The 21144-nt window shown below is 40.0% G+C and overlaps 1 protein-coding gene across 4 annotated transcripts in view; it reads left to right on the plus strand.

Moving 5' to 3' along the window:
* SASH1 (SAM and SH3 domain containing 1) overlaps positions 1–21144 on the plus strand; it is a 235881-nt gene that overhangs the window by 119103 nt on the left and 95634 nt on the right. For all 4 annotated transcript variants that reach the window (XM_073219726.1, XM_073219727.1, XM_037022006.2 and 1 more), the window contains 2 exons: positions 18698–18748; positions 18872–18921. In XM_073219726.1, coding sequence (XP_073075827.1) covers positions 18698–18748; positions 18872–18921 — 101 coding nt within the window. The remainder of the gene's footprint in view (positions 1–18697; positions 18749–18871; positions 18922–21144) is intronic.

Genomic DNA, 21144 nt, shown 5'->3' on the forward strand with positions numbered 1-21144 from the left:
AAAGGTTTATTGCGACTTTACAGATGCTAGCCAGATAAAAGACTCAATCCTGGGATAGGAAGTTCCACTTCAACAGCAACAAAGCCAATTAGCAGAAGCAGCTTGCCTGTCAGGCTCAAGAAGCAGGGGACATTTATAAGGGGTCTCAAGGGAAGAAAGTTGTTTAAATTCACATTGGCTACACATCAGGAAGGTGGGGTAACACGAAGCAGGGAAAATCTGGAAATATGTGGCTAGTCCATAGAGAAGGCTCATGGATTGGTTGTTGATAATGGTCTGACACTGGTCACATGCAAGGGGATTGCAGTGGTTTCGAGGGATCTTCCAGGTCATTGTTGAAATGACTTCACCCAGGACTGTGAAATTTCTGGTTAGCTATGGCAATGGCTGTTGGCAGATTGCCTTTCCTTGTCTCTCTCTCCCTCATTCTCTGGCCCTTATGTCACTTAATTTTATGACATTTCAGAATTTTTCCTTATCATGGGTAGTTGAATATCGGAGACTCCTAGGCAGTAGAACAGAGGGGTTCAGGGTGAGTTTAAGAAGCCAGCAGATGGGAATAGATGTGACCAGTAGCAAATTGCTTAATATCTACATGCCTCACTTTCTTCTTCTGTAAAGAGAGAAACAGTTTCTACCTTTGGAGGCTGCAGTGAGAACTTCGGGGAATAGTTTTTAGAAATTTATTAGTAAGCACTTATTGAGCACCTGCTTGTGCCAGGCACTAGGGCTGCACCAGTGAAGAGAGTGGGTGAAGTGTCTGCCTTCAGGGAACTTTGGTTCTACAGGGTCCTGGAGAAATTAACGCATTTCTCAAGAGGTAATATTTGTAAAGAGCTGAGCATACTGCTTTTCCATGCTTAATGTGAGCCAAGTTCACTACATCATAGAGAGCAGAATGTTCTCTTATTTTTATGACAACAAATGGTAGGGCTTCCACTGGCAAATGAATTTAGAAATTGGTGAATATTTTTCATTTGGGAGAGGAAATCATTTAATCTTAGTGGTGTTTGCATGTCAGTTGAACAATTTACATATTAATCGGTGATAATCATTTGTGTGCCCTGGAAATTCTGCCCACTGTAAAGGGGCCTCTACTGATTTTCAAATATTGTGCTGCTTCCACCTGTTAAATAAATAGTAAACATAGAGGAAGGATGTCACTTTTCTGAGATTTGATAGCTTTGACCCAGGCTTTTCTCTGAAGGGCTCCCTTGTTAATGCCACACATCTAGGGGAGAAAACAAGTTTAATAAAGCAATACTTCACCAAAAGTATTAATTTTGTAGGAAATACACTACAGGGTAGTTTTCTTTAAAAACAAACAAACAAGAAAAGAAAACAATTTAAATCTAAGAAGGATCACTCTTCTGGTTTGACTGAGTCATTTGGCATGACCAGCATTGTTGTCTCAGAGCATAGATAGTGGAAAGATAAATAATGGATTTGAGAAAATGCCAGCACCTGCCCCTGCAAACTTCATGAACTGAAAAATTGATGGCAGTCACCTGAGGGCCAGCAGGACGCAGGTTGCCACAGACAGAGCCATCATCATGGGGTATTAATTACAGAAGGGGAAGCCCAGGCAGGAAGGAGGTCAGCTTCAGTCGCTCTGTAATTGCAGAAACACAACTATTTGGGGAACTAGCCACAACCCTCAGAGCCAGAGGCAGTCCATGAAAGCTACCTGCTCAGTCATAGGATTCCCTTTGGCAAAAGGAGGCACTCTTATTAAAGTGAGAATGAAGGACCTGCCCTCATTCATTAAAAATAAAAGCTTCATGTACTTATGGTATGGAGAGGTACAGGTGAGCCCACACTTAAGCCTGCACCTGCCAAGGCACTTGTAGTAACTGACCAGGCAAGTCTAGCCAGGGCTTCAGAGGTGCTGGCCTTGGTGCTTACAGGTTCTGGGCGTTAGGGAGGGAGAATTTTCCTCTCCCCTTCAGGGTTCTTCTAGCTGGTCTAAGAATCAAATTGACAGGAGACAGGTTAACAGGAGAGAAAAAACACTAACATACCTATGGGGACTCCAGAGACCTGAGATTCCGAAGACAGTCAGGGGCAATGAGGTATAGATGTCATCCAGAGAGGGTACTGGCCTGGACATCAAAATGAAAGGGAAGCAATTCACGGAAATATGAAAGAGTAAGTGTTTAGTAAACAAGTGTTTGCCGGGCCACAAAAACAATGGGACATAGGAATTTTAACAGACTGTGCCACATCCCTCTCTGTCTACCACACCTAGTTGGTCATACTATAATGTCTTTAGCTGTGGTGACAGCCTCTTCCTGGAGCAGCTCCTTCATCGAATTCTTTCTGTGCAGTTGGGTGGGGAAGGTCCAAGCTGCTGTCTGAGTCTTTTGGGCCCTGGCTGTGTCCAGTCAGTCATAATCTGCATGCCAAAGTGGCACTTCTTGGGGCAGCCTGACCTTGGCCCATACATGGGGCATCCCAGAGGCCTCATAAGTGTGCCCACTGCTGGCTCACCAGTGCTGTGACTCACTCGCATACCTGAAAACGACGTTGGGACAGACGAGATGCAATACTTCCCTCCTTTCTCCCTTAGACTTGTTTTTTTTTTTCAAAAAGAATAGATGGAACAAGGCAAGCAAGTTTTGAGGTTTCCCTGAGGTTTCCCTGAGGTTTGAGGCAGGCCAGGAATCTCAGGTCTCTGGAGTCCCCATAGGTATGTTAGTCAATGCCAAGTTTTCAGGGAAACCTCAAAACTTGCTTGCCTTGTTCCATCTATTCTTTTTGAAAAAAATTGGCAACAAGTTTTTTCTTTTTAAAATGCCCTTTGTATCCTATTCAACAACCCCCACTCGTTGTACGCTCTTGTTGAAGTATTCTTGATGAAAGAGTAATGGGTTACAGCAGTCTGCAAAAGGACACACTCTAGGTATTGCTCAACTGGTTGATATGTTTTAAAAATAGCTCTTGAATTTTGCCGTGTGGAATGCCATGTGTGAGCTCCCAGGACATGTGTGCTGTGTGTCGCAAAACCCTTCACAAGTGTTATCTAGTTAAACTGCACAACATCTGACAGGTGGCAGGCTCCTCAGTGGTTTGCAGGAAAAGGGAGTCACACATACTGGCAGCTCTGAGCAGGGCCTTTGTGTCTTGGGGTTGTGCTCCCTCAAGAAAGACTGAGTCTCCCTTGGATTGCAGTTGAAATGGTCATATAACCCAAGATTTTCCTTGGGACATAGGCAGTTATTTAAGCAAGATTCATTACTGTCCTTCGTAACTTCAGACTTTTGCTGGGCAAGGCCAGTTTTTGAGAGTGGGATCAGGAATGTGTTGGGGAGACCAGTACTTGGATAGAGTTCTCCCCTATGGGTTGCCCCTTGGCAGGGTTGACTAGAGGGGCTCAGGCCTTCAGGAGGAAGTTCCGGTCTGGCCAGGCAGCAGGGGATGGGGGTACTGAAGATGGTAGAGGGTAGGGACAGCACTCTAAAAATGAAGCTGCCTGTGTTTGGATGTCTGTCCGTGGTTAGGTCTGTGAGCAGGTGGAATGAACTCAGTCACCAGGCTGAGCATGGCTGGGGCGGCAACCCTAACTGGGAGAAGACAAGGGTTATCATGAAGTGATCAGAACAAGGCCTTAGGAGGAAGAAAATGACAAAATGGGGACTCAGGGGGCTAAAGGTAGTCTGGTTGTCAGCCCTGGGCTGAGTGGAAAGGGCCAGTAGATGTTAGCTTGGTACTGAAGACTGTGCACCCTGGAAACCAACAGACAGTGTGACCTTGAGCAAGATACTTCATCTCTATGTGCCTCAGTCTCTGCATTAGTAAAATGGAAATCACAAAATGTCCTACCCCCTAAGGTTTTTGAGAAGAGTAAATGATGTGATACATGTGAAGTTCCTAGAATGGTATGTTGCACTTTGTAAACATTGATGGCACTGAAGGGAAGACAATGATGGTGAAGATGCATCAGAAAGTACTGCTGAAGGGCCTGCTCCTCAAGACAGAATTGGTCTGGGGACATGTACTCAGTGTATAGGTGGGGGTCCAGCAACTGCCAGCAGGTAGGGAAGTGGGGGGAAGCCTGAGAACTAGCCTGGTGGTCTTGATGAGCACTTGGTAAGTGTTTGGTGTTTATGGGCTATATTGATTGACCAGGTATCCCCAGGGCGTTTGTGCTGCCTTTTTTATACTTACTTGATAACACCTTGGTAGGATAACCAAATCAGTCTGGCAGTTGAGTTTTTAAAATGTGTACCATTTGAATATAATTATTTAAGGGAGGATTTTAAAGAAAATGACTACTTGTTTTTTATTCTTATGTATTCCCAAACCAGTCTGTTCAGTTTTTTCCTTGGCTGATTACTCAAGGTAAACAAGGACAACTGATAGTGGGATCCTTAACAAACCCTTGACACACGAGGCTGAAGATACACAAAGAGCTAAACATGGTTTCTTTTCCTTCTTTGAACATGCTTCTGTCATTGTTTTGCTTTACTGCTCAGTATACTATCACGTTCATGCTTTGTAGATCAAATTATACAATGCCAATACCCAGGGATTAAAACATAGTAGAAATTCTAAATCAGTTGATAAATGTTTATTCATTTCCTACTATGTGCAGGGCACCAGGCTTTCTGTGCCATGGTCTCTCTATGGCCGGTGTCCTCTACCTGACTTCTTGTGCATATATTTGCTCAACAAGTATTTATTATTTAGGTGCTTAATCCGTGCCAGGCACTTGGCATGTTAATGAGCCTTCACTCCCAGAAACCTGCAGTGAAGTCCATGTAGACGGATAGAGACCATGACACTGTAGTGTGGTTGACAGTTCCGTGGGAGCCCCTCACAGTCTTAGGGGATCAAGGAAGGCCCATGGGGCAGGTGACATCTTTAGTTTTTCCAAAGTTCTGTGAAAAATATTCATTAACTGTCAGACATTTAAAGCCCTCTACAGTTTCCTTGTAACCAGTCTTTCCCCAACATCGAATCTTGTCTGGCACTTATCCCCTGCCATTCTAGTCATTCTCTCATGTGTTGCATTGCTCACCCCAGCATTATAACATTTTTGGTGAAATTTGGGGGGATTACCCGCTGCTCTGTGACTTACTTTATGGCAAAGAACTCCTTTTCCAAAGATCATTTTCTCTTCAGTATAAATGAGCATTTTCATGATTCATTAAGGTCATGTGTTTAGTGATTAAGATTTGAATATTCAAAGACTTCGTAGTAACCTCCAAAATGTATATGGATAACATTTGAAATTGACAGTGGATGCTCACAGGTTCGTGTGGTAGCTTGAGTGTTGGTGAGGAGCGCTCTGATCCTTCAGTACTTTTCATATTGAAGTTTATGGAATTAATGAAAAATTCAACTGTTAATGCTTTGAACTTGCATAGGTTGGCTTAGGGGTTGGTAGGGAAAACTTGGGTAACTTAGAAGTGATATATCACTATAGTTACTATGTCCTTTATTAACAGATCGCACCGTATTATGCAAAACTCTGTTAGTTCTCTGAGTAACAGTCCATATGTCTAGGTTCATTTAAGACTTTTCAGAGGGACAGGTAGAATTCAGGACCACAGTTAGCCCTTCTTTCCAGACTTCCAGGCACATTGTTCATAATATCTGGGCTCACTGCTTTTTTTCTGTCCTACTGTAGATGCTAGGAAAGGGCCAGTCAGCTGTTTTCTGCTCTGGGAGACCAGGTCCTAGTTTCCTGTTTGTACTCTCCTGAGGTTTTTGTTTGCTTTCCCTGACAAAAAATTGCTGTCTGGTAGGGAGAAATTGGCTTACTATTTGTATACATGCACATTTTCTGTGCATATAATATGCATAATCTTATATAAAATAACAATTTTTTAATTAGCACCCTGGTGATATTTACAGGATTGAAAGTAGTTAAAGAAATGACAAGCAAATATTTCCAGTTCTTCGCATGCTACAGGAAAGAAGAGTTTGACCAGGGAAGTTTAAGAAAAAGGGAAAGTAAAGTCAAATTTCTAGGAGGAAAATTCTAAATTTTTGATGTTTCAGAATCTTTAATAATATAATTCAATTTAAAAATAAGGTAGTGTGTTGTATGTGTGTGTTGAATAATGCATTTTTAAATGACAAAGGCTCTACAAACATCTATATATAGAGAAGCAATTGGTCATCATACGAGGTTTTAAAAATGAACAGAGATCTGTGCCATGGATATTCTTTCCTCATTATGGTATGGAATCTTGATGGTTTAGAAATGTTTATGTATAAATGTTTGGAACAAATCTGAGTTTAGGACCATAGGTGGAATAACACTGGGAAGAATACATCTTAAATAGAAACTTTTTTTTGCTTTCTGATTATAAAAGTAGTATATACACATTATAGAAAAATTAGAAAATAGAGAAAATCCTTAAAGAGTATTATGCTTAAGCCCTCCAACCCAGTCCCTACCTCAGATATAACCACATTTTGACTTCTTTCTTCTCAAACTTTTGTCTGTTCATATGTGTGTGTGTGTGTGTGTGTGCATTCATTCATTCATTCATTCATTAGATATCAAGTACCTGCTAAGCACCAGATACTGTGCTGGGTTCTGGGGATACATCAGTAAATAAAATACACAAAATTTCCTGCCTCAGTTCAATTTACCTTCTATACATGTATACCCATGTGCCCAAATATTGTGATGAAATTGCACATACAGTGTGCTTGCTTATATTCCTTTACCTTCTCTAAGGAGCACTTTTCCCTTATTAAATATCCCTCACATTGTTATTTTTAGTGGATACATACCTTTTACCTTGTGACTCTTTCATAATTTATGTATCTTCCAGTTCGAGCTATTTGGGCATTTTCCAGTTATTTTTTATTATAAAAATAAGTGACCATAAACATCTTTAAATGTACATATTCAGCTTTATAACTTACTATGTTTTTAGGGTAGATTATTAGCTGTGAGCTTAGCAAGTTGAAAAGAAGGAACATTTTAAGACTCCGGAAGCTCTGTTAAATTGCTATCTGTAAATATTGTGTAATTTGCATTTCTGCTAGCAGTGTATCTGTGCTCCCTTTTTTATTGCATACTGCCCAGTATTTTGTCATCAAGAAAAAGAAAACTGCCAGTGCAGTTGGTGAAAAGTAGATCACACAGTGTTCTAAATTACATTGCTTTGATTATTTCTAAGAACACACCTATTTTTATATATTCTTGTGGCTCATCTTTTAAAGTCATTTGCCCATTTTTCTGTCTAATGTAATTTCCCTTATTTATTTATTAATACTCATTGTATATGGAGCCATTCAGTCCATTATCATGTATGTGGCAAATGTTTCTCTAGGTGGAAAATATGCATTTTTCCCAACTTCTTCACTAAACAAATCATGAGATGGGAAATGAGGAGGAGGCCCCTCCTTGTGTGAGATGCTGGGTTTTCAATCAGAATCTCCTTTCCTGGCTACAGCAGCAATGGTTCACTTGCTGTGGCAGCAGCACTTGTAGGTGGTGATGCCTAGGAAGTACATCCGTTCTTCAGACAGGGCTGCCTTTAGTGCCATGCGGGATACAGGTTAGGCATGTAGCCTGGGGAGTGAACTCTTGACTGGTGAGATGGTGCACTACCTTGCCCCCTGCCCCACTGTAGTCATCACGAATGAGCTCCCAGGATGTGTGTGCTGCAATGTTAGCAGTGAGTTTGTCGTCTATGGCCTTGATTATGTTGAGGTATGTTCCCTCTATACCCACTTTTTGGCGAGTTTTGTTACGGATGGATGTTGAATTTTGTGAAATGCTTTTTCTGTATCAAGATAATTAAAGTCAATAGTCTTGATAGAGCACTTAAGACCAGGCTGCAGTCTGGGTGTGACTCAGGATGCATTGATCCCTTCAACCTCCAGACCACTGAATCCCAGATGAGAGGCCGCTTTGAGCAACCTTGTTTGGGGCAGCAGTTCTCTAAAGTGTGGCTTCCCAGCCAGCAGCAAAAGAAACTAAATGAAATGTAAATCAGTAGCCCATCCCACACAGACTCAATTCAAACTATGGGGAGGGATCCAGCAGTTTGTTTGTATAGGACAAGCCCTCCAAGTGATTGCAAGGTACTCAGTGTAGAACCACATTTCTAGGGCTTATCGAAGCAGGGTCCCGGGCTGGGATCTTAATATGTGATTATTCTGGACAGCAAGCGCAGTGGGGTGTGCACTTCAGCAGCTACCTGCCCAGCTCTCTACCACTGTGTATCATGGTCAAGGGACCCAGGAGCTTTTGGAAGAGTTTGGTTCAAGGTTCAGGTATGTAGTCCAAGGTGCAGTGGTCAGATGTGTGATGGGGCACAGAGACTCTCTGGTTTGGTGTGGCCAAGATAACTTCAGCATGGACTTTGGATGTACAAGGCTGCACATTAGAACCTTGTCAGTATTTTATAATACCTAATAAGAAAAATTTCAATTGGATTTGAAATGTTACATTTCATAAGAAATTTCACTTTGACATTAATCAAATAAGGTACTGTTAGATCCTTGAATGTAAATTGCCTATTTCAGTGGTTATAAAAATGGCTAAGATGATTTTTATCACTTAGTTATGTGAGTAAAATTCCTTGTCAGTAGTGACCAGCGAGAACATTAAGAGCTCATCATTAAAAGTTTTGACCTAGAGTAGTTTATAGTCATTTCAAACATATAACCTAATTTTGTAAAAAGTTAATTTCAAGTAAGTAAGCTCAAGGTTCTGTTTTTTAAAATTAAGAAGATTTTATTTGAAAGTTTTATAGCAACACAGTATTTAATTACTTTCAGTAATACTCTGAATTTTCTTTATAATCCTTATATATTATTTAAAAATGTAATAAATGTTTTCCACCTCACATCCTCCCCAGCATCCCCCAAGGTGCAGGGTGCTACCATTGTCCGTGTGCCACCTTGGGAAACTGTGCCAGGCAGCTCTCTGCCCTCAGTGTCTGGAAGCCCTTCACATGCTTGTATTTTCCTTTCTTCCTCTGAGTAAACAGCCTCAGTTTCTCCAGTTGACCTTGTTGATGTCATCCCCTTTCCAGACACCATGCCTGTGAAGGTTCTCCTGGCTTTCATTATCCTCTGGAAAATGTGGCATCTGGAGCTGAGCACGGCTACCCAGACATCACACCTACCTGGTGCCAGAACAGGAGGAGCATTACTGGGCCTGTGGTTTAGACACTGAGTGCAAATGCGGGACTTTAGAAATCACGAGACTGTAATCTCTGTGAAGTAATGACTACCTTTTTCCTTGTTCTATCCTTCTTGACTAGAGCAGTGCTTAGCATATGGCATGTGCTCAGTGAAGAGGTTTAAAATTAAGGAATGATTCGATCAAAGAGGAGATGGGGAGAAACAAAGTCAAAGTAACTGGGCCCAGTGACTTGCTTGTGGTCCCTTTCGTTCTGGGTTAGTCAGCTCCAATCAGCAACCATATGTACTCAGAACATCGTCTCGTGGGTGTGGATCACTCCATGCTGTCCTTACAACAGTGTGATGGATGGACTTGATGGATGGTGACACCATCTAGAGTGGCCAGGTGACATGATGCCTGCCACTAGGAAATGCAGGGGCCATTTGTATGTCGGTGTCAGTGAGCCAAGTCCTACTAGTAAAATGAAAGATCGAGTTATACAGCTTGTTTGAAATATCTTCACTGACACTGTGCTTTTTAATATTTATATTTCTATGACATGATACTCGTGTTAGTTTGGTTCTTAGTAAAAGGTACCTTCTTCTAAATGACTTGTCATATCAAAATGATCTGCTGTCACATCATGGTCTGGATCTTACTCTTACCTCTGTGCAAGATGCTTGGTAAGTGATATGCATCCAACATTATTAAAATTGTAGGCTAAAAATGTAGTATGTTATTTCCTAAGACAGTGTAGAAATTAAAGACCCATACCACCTTGTTGTAAAGACATGAGACATGAGAGCATCAAGCCTGACACTCTTAGATTCAAATTATCCCTGAATTTAACCAGTTCACCTACCTTTTACTGATTCCTGTGTGTTTTATCACAGCCACGCTTCACAACGTCAGAGGTCAGCCTCTGCCCTGGGTATCCCCATGACAACTTCTGATAGGTAGGTGGGTGTGCACTTGAGGGGTGTCCCCTGGAAAGCCCCCTTGGTTTTCCCTACAGGATCTCAGGCCTGCCTCCAGCGTTGCAAGGTTAAAGCACTTACAGGGCAAAGTAAGTTCTACAGGGACATGCCCGTGCTGCTGGTCACTGTAATGTAGTGTCCTTCCTGCCAGAAGCCAGAGGAGAAGGTCTCACTTGCCAGAGCAGCGTATGTTGTAAATACCTTGAAATATAAAAGCATGTATACCGTTAATCTTGCAACTGATTGCTTTTCCTTCTTTGCACCTAACTCCTAGGCCAAGTTTACCATACAGTCTTGATTTCCCCCCTTTGTATCACTTACATCAGGCTTTTTCTTGTAGCCTTGAACTGAAGTTTTGTATGCCATCTTAAATCATTTTTTGGAACATGATGAGGTCTAAATAAATATGTCAAGAATATGTGCAGAATATAGAGTAATGTGCAAGAAAACTTAATTATTTTACTACAAAGTATTAATGGCCAGTTGGGAGTTGCCACTTTCGTTTTTTGGTTTTTTTTCTTACCATGGTTTCTAGAAATTCACCCATCTATTAATTATGATAGGTTTTAAGGTTGCAGCTAGTAGAATAGCATTCAACTGTGAACATAACTTTTCCCTTTGAAACCTTTCTTCTTTGACGTGGGAATGAGAGTGGTTTTCCATTTACTTTTGCTTGTTAGAAAAATACTTCATATGCCAGGCCATGAGCTTAGAGGAGCCTGAAAATGACTCCCATCTCCTGTCTCACCTGTGACAGTTTGGGTGAAGTAGGACATGAAAAGGTGAAAGGTGGAGGGTTGGAGTTAGACACACAAGCCACTGCAGATTTTACCCTAAATGTGATTTCAACACTACAGCATTTTCTTCTTAAGTTCTTCTAAATCTAAGTTGTAGATCTTATTCAATGTTTGCTGAATTACTTACCAGTGTAACTCTGTAACCCAAAAGTAAGTCTTAAAAGCATGAAAATACGTGTCCAGTCAGTGAAATTGCAAACAAAATTAATAGAAGAGTCAGAGTTACTGGCAAAATAATCCAATTTAAACAAATCAAACCAGTAGATCTCCAGCAAGTACTTCTCTTGTGCAGAGAACATGTGTGTGTGTCTGTGTGTGTGTGTGTGTGTGTGTGTGTTAAGAGGATACAATGAATCCCTTTTAAGAGGGCATTTCTAGTCTAGTTGAAGGAATAAGATACGAATAAGTGAGTGGAAGAGTGGTTGCACACAGGGACATTTAATAGGTGGTGTAGTTAGTTATTGTTGTAAATGAACTTGGTGTGTCTTTTAAATCACAGTTGGGCAGGAAAGGTTTAATAGGAGGTAGTTTTGGAGTTCGATGTAAAGGGTGACTAGGGCTAGAGGGACAGGAAGAAGGACATTCCTGGGAGTATAAGCAAAAGTAAAACAAACAGCAGGGCAGCATGTTCTCTGGGGGCAGTGGGTGGTTCTCTAAGGAGAGGGTTTAGATCAAGTCAGTAGTGGAAGGGCCTCTCCTTCAGAAATGTGAATTTTCTCCTGTCAATATTGTGTTTCCACAGTTTAGAAAGATTTTGTAACAGAAAGGATACAAAGTGCAAAGCAAGCAGTGTGCAGCTCAGAAGAAATGAGCACACAGATGACTTGGGGATGCTGGCAAACTGCAGGTTGCAGTTCAAGGGGTTTGGGAGTGGGGCCCAAGAGTGCCTTTCTAACAAGCCTGCAGGTGATTGTAATACTCAGCATACATGGATGACACTTGACATAGCAAGGACGTAGAGTGCTCTTTCAAGAAGATTTATTTGACGGTAGGAACTGGATGGGCTGACATTGCTTCACCATAGGGTGTTAGAGTCAAAAGGGAACCTAAAGATAATCAAATGGTCTGTTTCTTTTGCCATTGGAAGACCAAACAAAATAAAACCAAACCAAAGTCCAAAGGTCTCACTAGTGGGAGCAGCACTGGAATGGCTCCCCTCTGCACTCTGCATGTGTCCAGGTGCCTGAGAGGCAGAGGAGGGCAAAGAAGCCGATGGCTGTGGGAATGGGATGGGCTGGTTGGATGCAAGAAACCCTCCGAAGGCAGAAGCAACAGCTCTTGGTCGCTGATTTGATGGGAAGTGAGAAAACTCCCGAGAAAATGTTGAGGTTTAAATCCTGGTAAAGTGAACACATGCCCCATTGCTTGGCTGAGCATGGAGAAGTCAGACAAGTGGAGAGTGTAATTGCCAACTGTGAGATAACCACAACTTCCCAGTCTTCTTGGACAGTGTGCTCGATGCCATGTGAGTTGTAAAATGGGCCACCGGCAGTGACAGTTCAGAGCATGGTCCCTGCCGTTACCGAGGCACACCAGTGGTAGCATGTGGCACTGTGCTTGCAGGCTGATACTGCTAAGCATGCAGTCCTCTTGGCTGGTCCACCTCCTCCTTCCTGTACCCCTGAGGAGGAGGAGGAGGAGGACTTGGCGCTTGGCTGAGTTGATAGGTGCCTGGTGTTTTTCCTCTTTGCTTTTGGAAAAAGAGAGGGGTTTATCCTTCCTGCTTTTCCAGCTGTAAAGTTCATTTGGCTTTGAGCACTGGCAGCATTAAAGGAGGGAGACGTGGATTTCCACAAGAAAGTGGGAACAGTCAGAGTGGGGATAAAGGCATGATAATTGTTTTCCAGGACCTTCTGCCCTGAGTTTTTGACTCTGGTGTATTGCTCGGAGAGTTGGAACACTTCAGAGTGAAAATGGAGTCAGTCAGGGTCAGAGTCTTGGTTTTATAATTGGCCTATGCCCTGTTAGTGTGTCTGTAGGCACAGTTGCACATGCACAAGCAGTTGGAAGCACATGTGTCCACACATTTTGGTTTTAGTTTTGATTTTGGCAAACCACTGATTTCTTCTGGAAAATGTCTTCCTCTTTTCCCTTCTATGTTTCACATAATAAACATTTAGGCAATTATTGTTTCCAGATATTGTCCAAGTTGACAAACTATGGATTTGAGCCACTCCCACTTCCCAGGTAATTTTTTTGTTTTCTGATTCCTTTTCTAAAAAACTATGCAGTACCATAGTTTCATTCAGTCAAAATATGAATATGAGGTCATCTCTAAAATCATCTTGGACCTTCACTATTAATCATGAAATGTATGCATAGCTTTCTTTGACACTGGTTACTAAAAATTTTAATACCTTAAGAAAGTAGTTTAATTTAGAGCATGATCTAATATGAGAAATTAAGTCTTAAAATTTTTTAAAGTTTTTAAAATTAATTGTTGGGATAAAACTAGCATTTATCAGAATTAATTTTTGGAACTTCATTATGTTTTTCAAAAAACACAGAAGTAGTACAGGCTTGAAAAAATGTGTCAAAACTGAGATATCTAGTGGACTTTGCAAAGTAATCATTGGTGAGTAAGAATCCTTTCAGATATTTTCTCACACGTTTACAAACATACATGTGGATAATTTAAAAGTAAATGGGATCTGGAGATTGTATTTTTAAGCTGATCTTACATTAGAAAAAATTACAAAGGTATAATGCAAGACTACATATTTGTAAAGAAGTGCAAAGAGAATGTAAGCATTAGGAAATTTACCATTTGATATCTATATCCTCTCAGATTCTTCAGTATGCATGCACACATACTTACATGTACATATGTTGGGCTATATTTGCATGTTGATTTAGCTTGTACTGTTTTACTTCATTAAGTTAGGGAGGTTTTCTTAGGCATTTGTAATTTACAAACTCACTAAGAGTTGTAATATTAATGATATTTGTCATTCTTAACAAAGATATTCATAGGAGGCTTAATGATGAACTGTTTAATCCATAGATCAAATTCCATGCATTCACTTTGTTGTTTAATTTAATTTTAAATGTTAACTAAATTACAATACCTTACCGTAGCATTTTAGGTTCAGGTTCAGCCACCAGTGTTGTGTGGCTCTCTGGATACCCATATGTAACAAGGACTGAATTACGGAGTCATTACTCAAATACTGCTTAGAATACTGTCACATGCAAAGTCAATGAGCATATTGTACTCAAAATGTGTTAGGATGATACATTTATACTTGGGAAACAGTAGTACTTTTCTAGTGAACTCTTTGGTTAAATTCAATTTTGAATGCATTTCTTCATATTCTTTTGCAACAGTCAAATTCTTGGTGATTGAGCCATTTACTCATGATTGAGCTGCAGTTAGGGCTTAAGGAATCCCAATAGCTAAACCTTAACATTAAAAATTGTGATATTTCATGATATCTGGGATTTTTGTCAAATTAAAATGGGGTGGAGCTAAAGCACATGTGAAGGTTTAGGTAAAACAAACTTGCCCTTGAGTGGATAGTTGTTGAAGCTGGGTAACAGGAATTTGTGAGCTCATCATATGCTTTAATTTGATGTGTTTGAGATTTTCTATAGTAATAAGTTTGAAAGAAAAGAAAGGTGATAATTGTAGCCTAAAACATGATTATTTCAATCTTTATGTGATAGGTTCAGGGTAAAATGTGTTGCCAAGATAAGCTACTTGAATAAACTCTACAGAAATCACCAAAGAATCCTATGGATGAGTGTTGTCATGAATAGTCTCATCCGACTCCTCCTTTGAATATCTATGTGAGCTCCCATGTCTTTGGCAGTCTGTGTGGCCCACTGTAGTTTCCAAAGTGGGTCATAATGTATCTTCCATCCCAGTGCCCTTTCTACCATGTGACTTTGACATTCCTCTCCTCTTGCTGAGAACCATCTGGGAGAGCTTGTGACTCCAGCAGATGAGGCTGTCTTACAAAAGGTAGAACAGCTTCTGCCTGGGTCTCTTGGTATGCTTTCTCTTGAAACCCAACATCCTGTGTGAGTAAGACAAGGAAATGCATGGAACACCCAGGTATAGGTGTTTGGCTGTGCAGGTCCCAGCCATTAGCCAGCATCAGCCTCCAGACATGTGAGCATGCAAGCTTGCTAATAATTGTAGCTCCAAACATCAAATCACTCCCACCATTTTAACTGTACCAGTTGAAGCCCCAGGCATCATGGAGCAGAGATAAGCTCTTCTTTCTGTCCCCTTTCTGATTCTTATCCACAGGATCTGTGAGTGTAATAAAATGCTCCTTGGTTTATGTGACTTAAGTTTAGGATGATTTGTTAAACAGCAGTAGTAACTTGAACAGTCAGCCTATGTCATTGATTGAGAAAAGAATCTTACTTTTCAGTGATAATCTGTTTCCTTAACATGCCCAAAAGAGATATATATATACTCAGTGACTGACTGTGTTTTGATGGTATTAGAATTTGTACTGTTTCCATCAACCTGATGACTTCCAAGTCAGGAGTTCTGTGGAACCATCATTTCTTCCCTGAGTTAAATAGTTTGTAGATGGGCAATCAGATAATCTCTTTAATTTTGCTTAGTCCACCTTCTGCCTTCATTAAGACCATCCTTCCCTGCTGGAACTCCAGAACCATTGCTTCCTATCCCCACTCCCCTCCAATACACTAATTGAATGGGACCAGAAAAGGGGTGTCCTAATCTGTAGACTGGACAGGAAAGGAAATACCTTTCTCCTCCCATTCTGTCCTGAATCCCTGCTGCTTTATTTTATAAGGAACGTCCTTTATTGCTGTACATACAGCTGGTGGACCTTCTGTCTGATTCCGTCACACTTTTCGCTTCACATTGTGCTGTGAACAAAAAAATTATTTTTCAGTAATATGTATGTAGAATTAAGAGTTGTCCGGCACATCTTCTTCCTTTAGGTGTCTGATACCAATCTATCAAGACTAGTTTCATACTCTGGGTACAGGTGTTTTGCCCACATGTTTATCAGCCACTTGATAGCTTGACTGTATTTGTAATGTTGCATTTCTCCGGCTAGATGGTGGGCTTGCTATATATTTTTATTATATACTTTTGTATGTCTTAAATATTTTATAATCACACATACATGATAGTAATTAATAATTACTCCTCTTCACTTTTGTCACTGAAACCACATGACATCCATCAGTGTCATGATAATGGAATCTTACCAGTAGTCCATTTCATTTTCTCTCTAAGCATCATATAAGTCTTTAACTCAATAAATAACTTTACAAGTTTCTCCTCAATTGTGTAATATTTCTAGTTTAGGATATTTTTGCTCTAAGAAATGCCTCTTAATGATGATGGTAGTCTTTCCTTGAGAGTTGAAATTAGTAAGATTTACTCTGAAAAACATTTTTATGGCATGTTTGAAGGAAAAAACCACTAACATCACTGTATAGGATCTCCTGTTTAACATCTTTTTCTGCTGAAAGGATGTTCTGTATGAAAATACTAACTGGGTCCATTATTTTAAAGGAACAGTTTTAATACATTAGACATCAAACTGTAACCGCAACCAGTTTCCCAAAAATTTGCTAAAACACAGTCAAATGTCTTATAAGTAACAACCTAACATGTGAAGATGAATTGAGAATGTTACTTCCTGCTCACCAAACAGTTAGTATCATTGTTAACAAGCACCTGCTTTGTATGCAGGAGCAGGTTCATTTTGCATAATAGACTATAAATGTTAATGTTTATGGTACAGAGTGATAGATGATGCACTCGATAAATAAAATTTGTTAGGAAAATGCAGATAAAACTATGCAATAAAAGCAGGTAATTTCCTATCATGGATGCTTACCTAGTGAGGCAGAGACTTAAGGTTTGAAGAAAAGGGAGGAAGGGAAGAAGGGAAGGAGGTGAATCAGTTATTTTTTCTTGATGGTTATGGAATGACATGGGCTGGGTGTTAAAAGGGCAGTTATCAGAGAAAATTTCAGTGGAGCTAAAAATTTTATCATCATTCTGAGGCTTCCATATTGACACCTGAACAGGAGGATTTAGCATGAAAAAAATTGGAACCAAACCATTGCTTACCTCCTGCAGTTAAGTCTGTAAATTTCTCTACGTGATGCCAAGAGGTTAGGTGTCAGGACATTGGTTCCTCTAAGCACCGAGAACCTCTGAATTCATAGCCCCTTGTGGATTACACCCAAGTCTGATGTCATACCATTTGGATTTGAAATGTAACTCAAACATTTCCATACATTGTTTTGTAAAAATGGTGTATCAAGTTTGGGACAGAAATGCACGTTTGTCTGTTATGAACAAAGAGGGCAGTAAAAACCAGGACAGTGTTAACCAGGGAGAAGTTCTGTGGGGCTTCATGCCACTCTGGTGTCTTTTCATGACAAACCCACTCATCCCAGGGGTGAGTGGGTTGCCAGTCCATGAAAACACTTCTCTTTCCATCTGCTTGTCCAAAAGCATGTTGTTTCCAGATTAACTCACCCTAGCATGTTCATTTTATAAGTCTATTATTTCTACTGAATTCCTGTTACCTGTTTACATGTATGAATTTACTGAGTCATACTTATTTTTTAGTATTTCATTCTAAATTTTTTAAATACTGGTCTAGTTTTATAATCATGCTAGTGATGAAATAAGCTACTTTAATAAATTGAACAATTAAATGCAAGTGAAAATTAGTAATTTGAGATTACCTGTTCCCATTTCCTGAATGTTAGCTGAGACTCATCAGTCTTCTCATAGTGCATGTGCAGTTCTGAAGAATATAACAATTACAGAGAACACAGTAGGATTATTGGAAGACTCATAATGAGTATGATATATAAAACTTACATGTTAGCAATACTAAAACCGCTCATCATCCTGCTTGTGATTCGATGATCAGCTGGGGTCCACTCTGGACTGTGGATCACGCTTTGATGAGGACCTCCACATCAGCACCTATTTAGGCTTAGAATTATTCTCAGCTTACAAAGAGGATCAGTGTCTTGCTCTGTGCTCTGATCACCCGTGTAACTCTTGTTTTCCCATAATTTTCCTATCTTGCTCCCAAAGCTGGTTTCGTTGTATTATTTTCAACCTGAGTAACTGGCTTATCTCTCACTTTTTTCTTTCAAAGGGGCTATGGTTTTCTTAATTGTAAAATGAAGTGTCATACGATGCAGTCTTACGGCTAAAATTATTTGATTTGTTTGCTGCTTGATGATCTGATGAATTTTCAGTGTTTTCATAGTATGATGCATGTTTCATCGATTAATTAGATGCTGAGGAATCTTGCTTTAAAATTTTCAGCGAGGCCAGTTCATTTCTATTATAGGAGCTTGGTGATTTTTAGGGCTGTGAGATAATACCAAGTTAGATTTCTACCTTCCTAAAGACACAACTAGCCCTACATTACTAACTAGTCTGAATACACTTGGAACTTTTAAATCAGACTGGAACTCTGCTGTTACTGAAAACCTGAATGCAAATAGGTCTCAGTAAGTACTGTGTCCCAGTAATGGCTTCATCACATTCAGAGAATCATTTCACCATTGACTGTCAGTACCCTTCAGTTGGACTGTGTTTCTTTCTTCTGCAATAAATTGTCAGCAATGTCAAGGAATGAAGTTTGGAAAACAACTCAATTTTAAGAAGCTAGAGCTCTTAATTTTTAAAAAAACTTTAGTTTTTCCTGAATATCTGTTTATCCCTGCCATCTCCTCCCACAGTACCCTAGCGTTTCCCAAATCCTCCATCTCTTCTTACATATCTATTTATCTTTCTGGTGTATGCCACATTTGGAAGTCTCATTAAACCAGCATCTGTTCTGTTTTAGGAGAAACCCGATGCCAGCTCCACGTCACTTCAGCTGCGGTCCCAGCTCGAAGTAAGCACAATGACTTTAATCTTCTATTTTTGCTTCTGCCATTTTTAAAAAAGTGATATTCTGTACAAATCAGATGAAGCCTGCTGCTCTGCCTGCACTGACGCTCTGAATCTTCTCTTCTAGGAGTCACTTGGCTTCTGTAGTGCTGTTTCAACACCAGAAGTGGAAAGAAAGTAAGTGTTCCTCCCTCTGCCCAGGGTCAGAATTTCTGTGAAGGTGTCTTTTAGGTCCATGCTGATGGAAGTCAAGTGGGTGATGGTGTTGCATATGTCCTATGGAGCTTGATGTCATATTCCTTACATGTTGTGTGCGTGTGCATATATATGGAGGTGGACAAGAGTATGTTTTGTAATTCAGTTGTTGATTTGTAAGGATTCAGCAAAAGTGACTTATTGAATATTGCTTGTTTGAGTGAACCCTAAATAAATATTTGGAAGTGAGCCACAGAGAAAGGGAAAGGACAGTTAAGTCAACCAGAATAGGTTTTCTTCTTTCACATCAGTTTTTGATAAGGGATGAAAGATATAAAAAAGCAAAGTTAAAAAAATGCATTCCAAAGTAAAGCAATCATTAGAAACGTTCCTCTGCCTCTTGCTTTGGTGGGTGACCTTAAAATAAGAATAAATGCTTGTGTCAGAAGATGGCAAATGCTTAGAACCTTTTCTGTCAAAGGTAATATTTTTGTTTACTTGTCCTCCTAACTTGGACCCTGTAATTTTACTCTCACGGAAGATAATTCTATGTTTTATCGTGTATTTCCAGTATTTCTTTTAGGCAACTTTAAAAAATGAAACAAATGTTGTTTTTCCCATACCCTTTCCCTTTTTTAACTTTGTCCATCATAATTACACTAGACACTTCTATTTATGATTGTTTGAGGTCAAGAAATTTTAAGCAAGTCCACATCTTTAAACAGACACTTCCTTTGGCACAGTGCCACTTACACTGTTTCATGCCAGGAGAGGCACTGAAGTGGCTGAGGAATAAAGTATTTCTGGAATGAAAAGCACACGTTGGGAGAGTGTGTGTGTACTTCACAGCACAGCTCTGCCTAATCCGTCCACGTGTGTGTGCTGCTGGCCCAGACACAGCTTCAGGGAGGGAAGGCTGCCAAAGCTTTGGTTCTTAATTTAAGTGGCTAAGCAGATTGGGTTCAGGAATGAGGAACACCAGGGGGTGATGAGCAAAAGAAAATCAAGGTCATTGCCCACTCAAGGTTAGAGGGTAGATGTGCCATGAACATGAATCTTCTTTGTCTCAGCAGCTTAGTAGTGTGGAGGCTGAAATACATAACGGATTTGAGTTGACATTGACTTTGAAATTGGAGGTACCATGGTCACGTCGAGCCAAGTGGGGGCAGGACCATTGAGTGAATGGGCTGTAGGTTCTTCTGACCTAGTTTGCTACCTCTGGCATGATTCAGCCTGGGAACTCAGGTGTTCTCAGAGTTTCTGAATCCTTCAGGGAACAAGAAATGTTTGCCTGTCCTCCTGAAGGAAGTAACTCACCAAGTTGATACTAATCTTAGGCTGGGTATCTCTTCTTCCCCTCAATTGAAGGTAGTCATTCCTTCCATGTTTATATCCTTCACTTAGTATATAATGTGGCATTACTGTTGTGGCCAAGAGAGACTGGCAGCCTCCTCTGAGGTTAATGAAAAATTTTGAACACATGCACTCACACTGCTGTTGACAAGCCCAAACCTTTCATCTGTAATACTGCCATTTTGCCTCTATTTTGTAAATGGTTTACTTAAATTAAGGAGTGACTAAATAATTTGAAAGTTTTAATTCATTTAGTCCTTCATTTCCCTATTCATGTTTTTCAAAACCTATGGCACTCTTTTTTTTGTTTACCCTCTTATTTAAAAAAAATACTTGAAAAACTTTAAACTTACAGTAAAGTTGCAAGACTTATACAGTGCCTTCCCATATAACTTAGACTCACCAATTTGCTTGTTACTGCTTTCTCTCTTTTACACACACACACACACACACACACACACACACACACTTACATAATATCACTAATTGTTCTTGTTATTGCTAAACTATTTGAGAGTAAGTGATTTTCATGATCTACAGTTCATATTCAGGTTTCTCTAACTGGACCAATAATGTTTCCTATAGTATTTTCTTTTAATCCCACACTTAAAAAAATCAGAGCATTACTAAGCATTATTGTTTTATTTTCTGTGATGCCAAAAGTTCGAATTTAATGACTATAGACAGCATACATTATTCTAGTGCTCGGCTTTCCTTCTCAGATAGATTTATTTAAATTAACTAGGATATATTAATCATGCTTCATTCAGAATTGCTAAAAGTACTGTATGCACTAGCTTTCCAAAATAGTCCTTAAAATGTTCTCTTCGAAGTGTTTCTGTTGCTAAATGT

Source organism: Manis javanica, chromosome 13 (genome assembly GCF_040802235.1).
Source record: "Manis javanica isolate MJ-LG chromosome 13, MJ_LKY, whole genome shotgun sequence".
In the NCBI taxonomy this organism is placed as follows: Eukaryota; Metazoa; Chordata; class Mammalia; order Pholidota; family Manidae; genus Manis; species Manis javanica.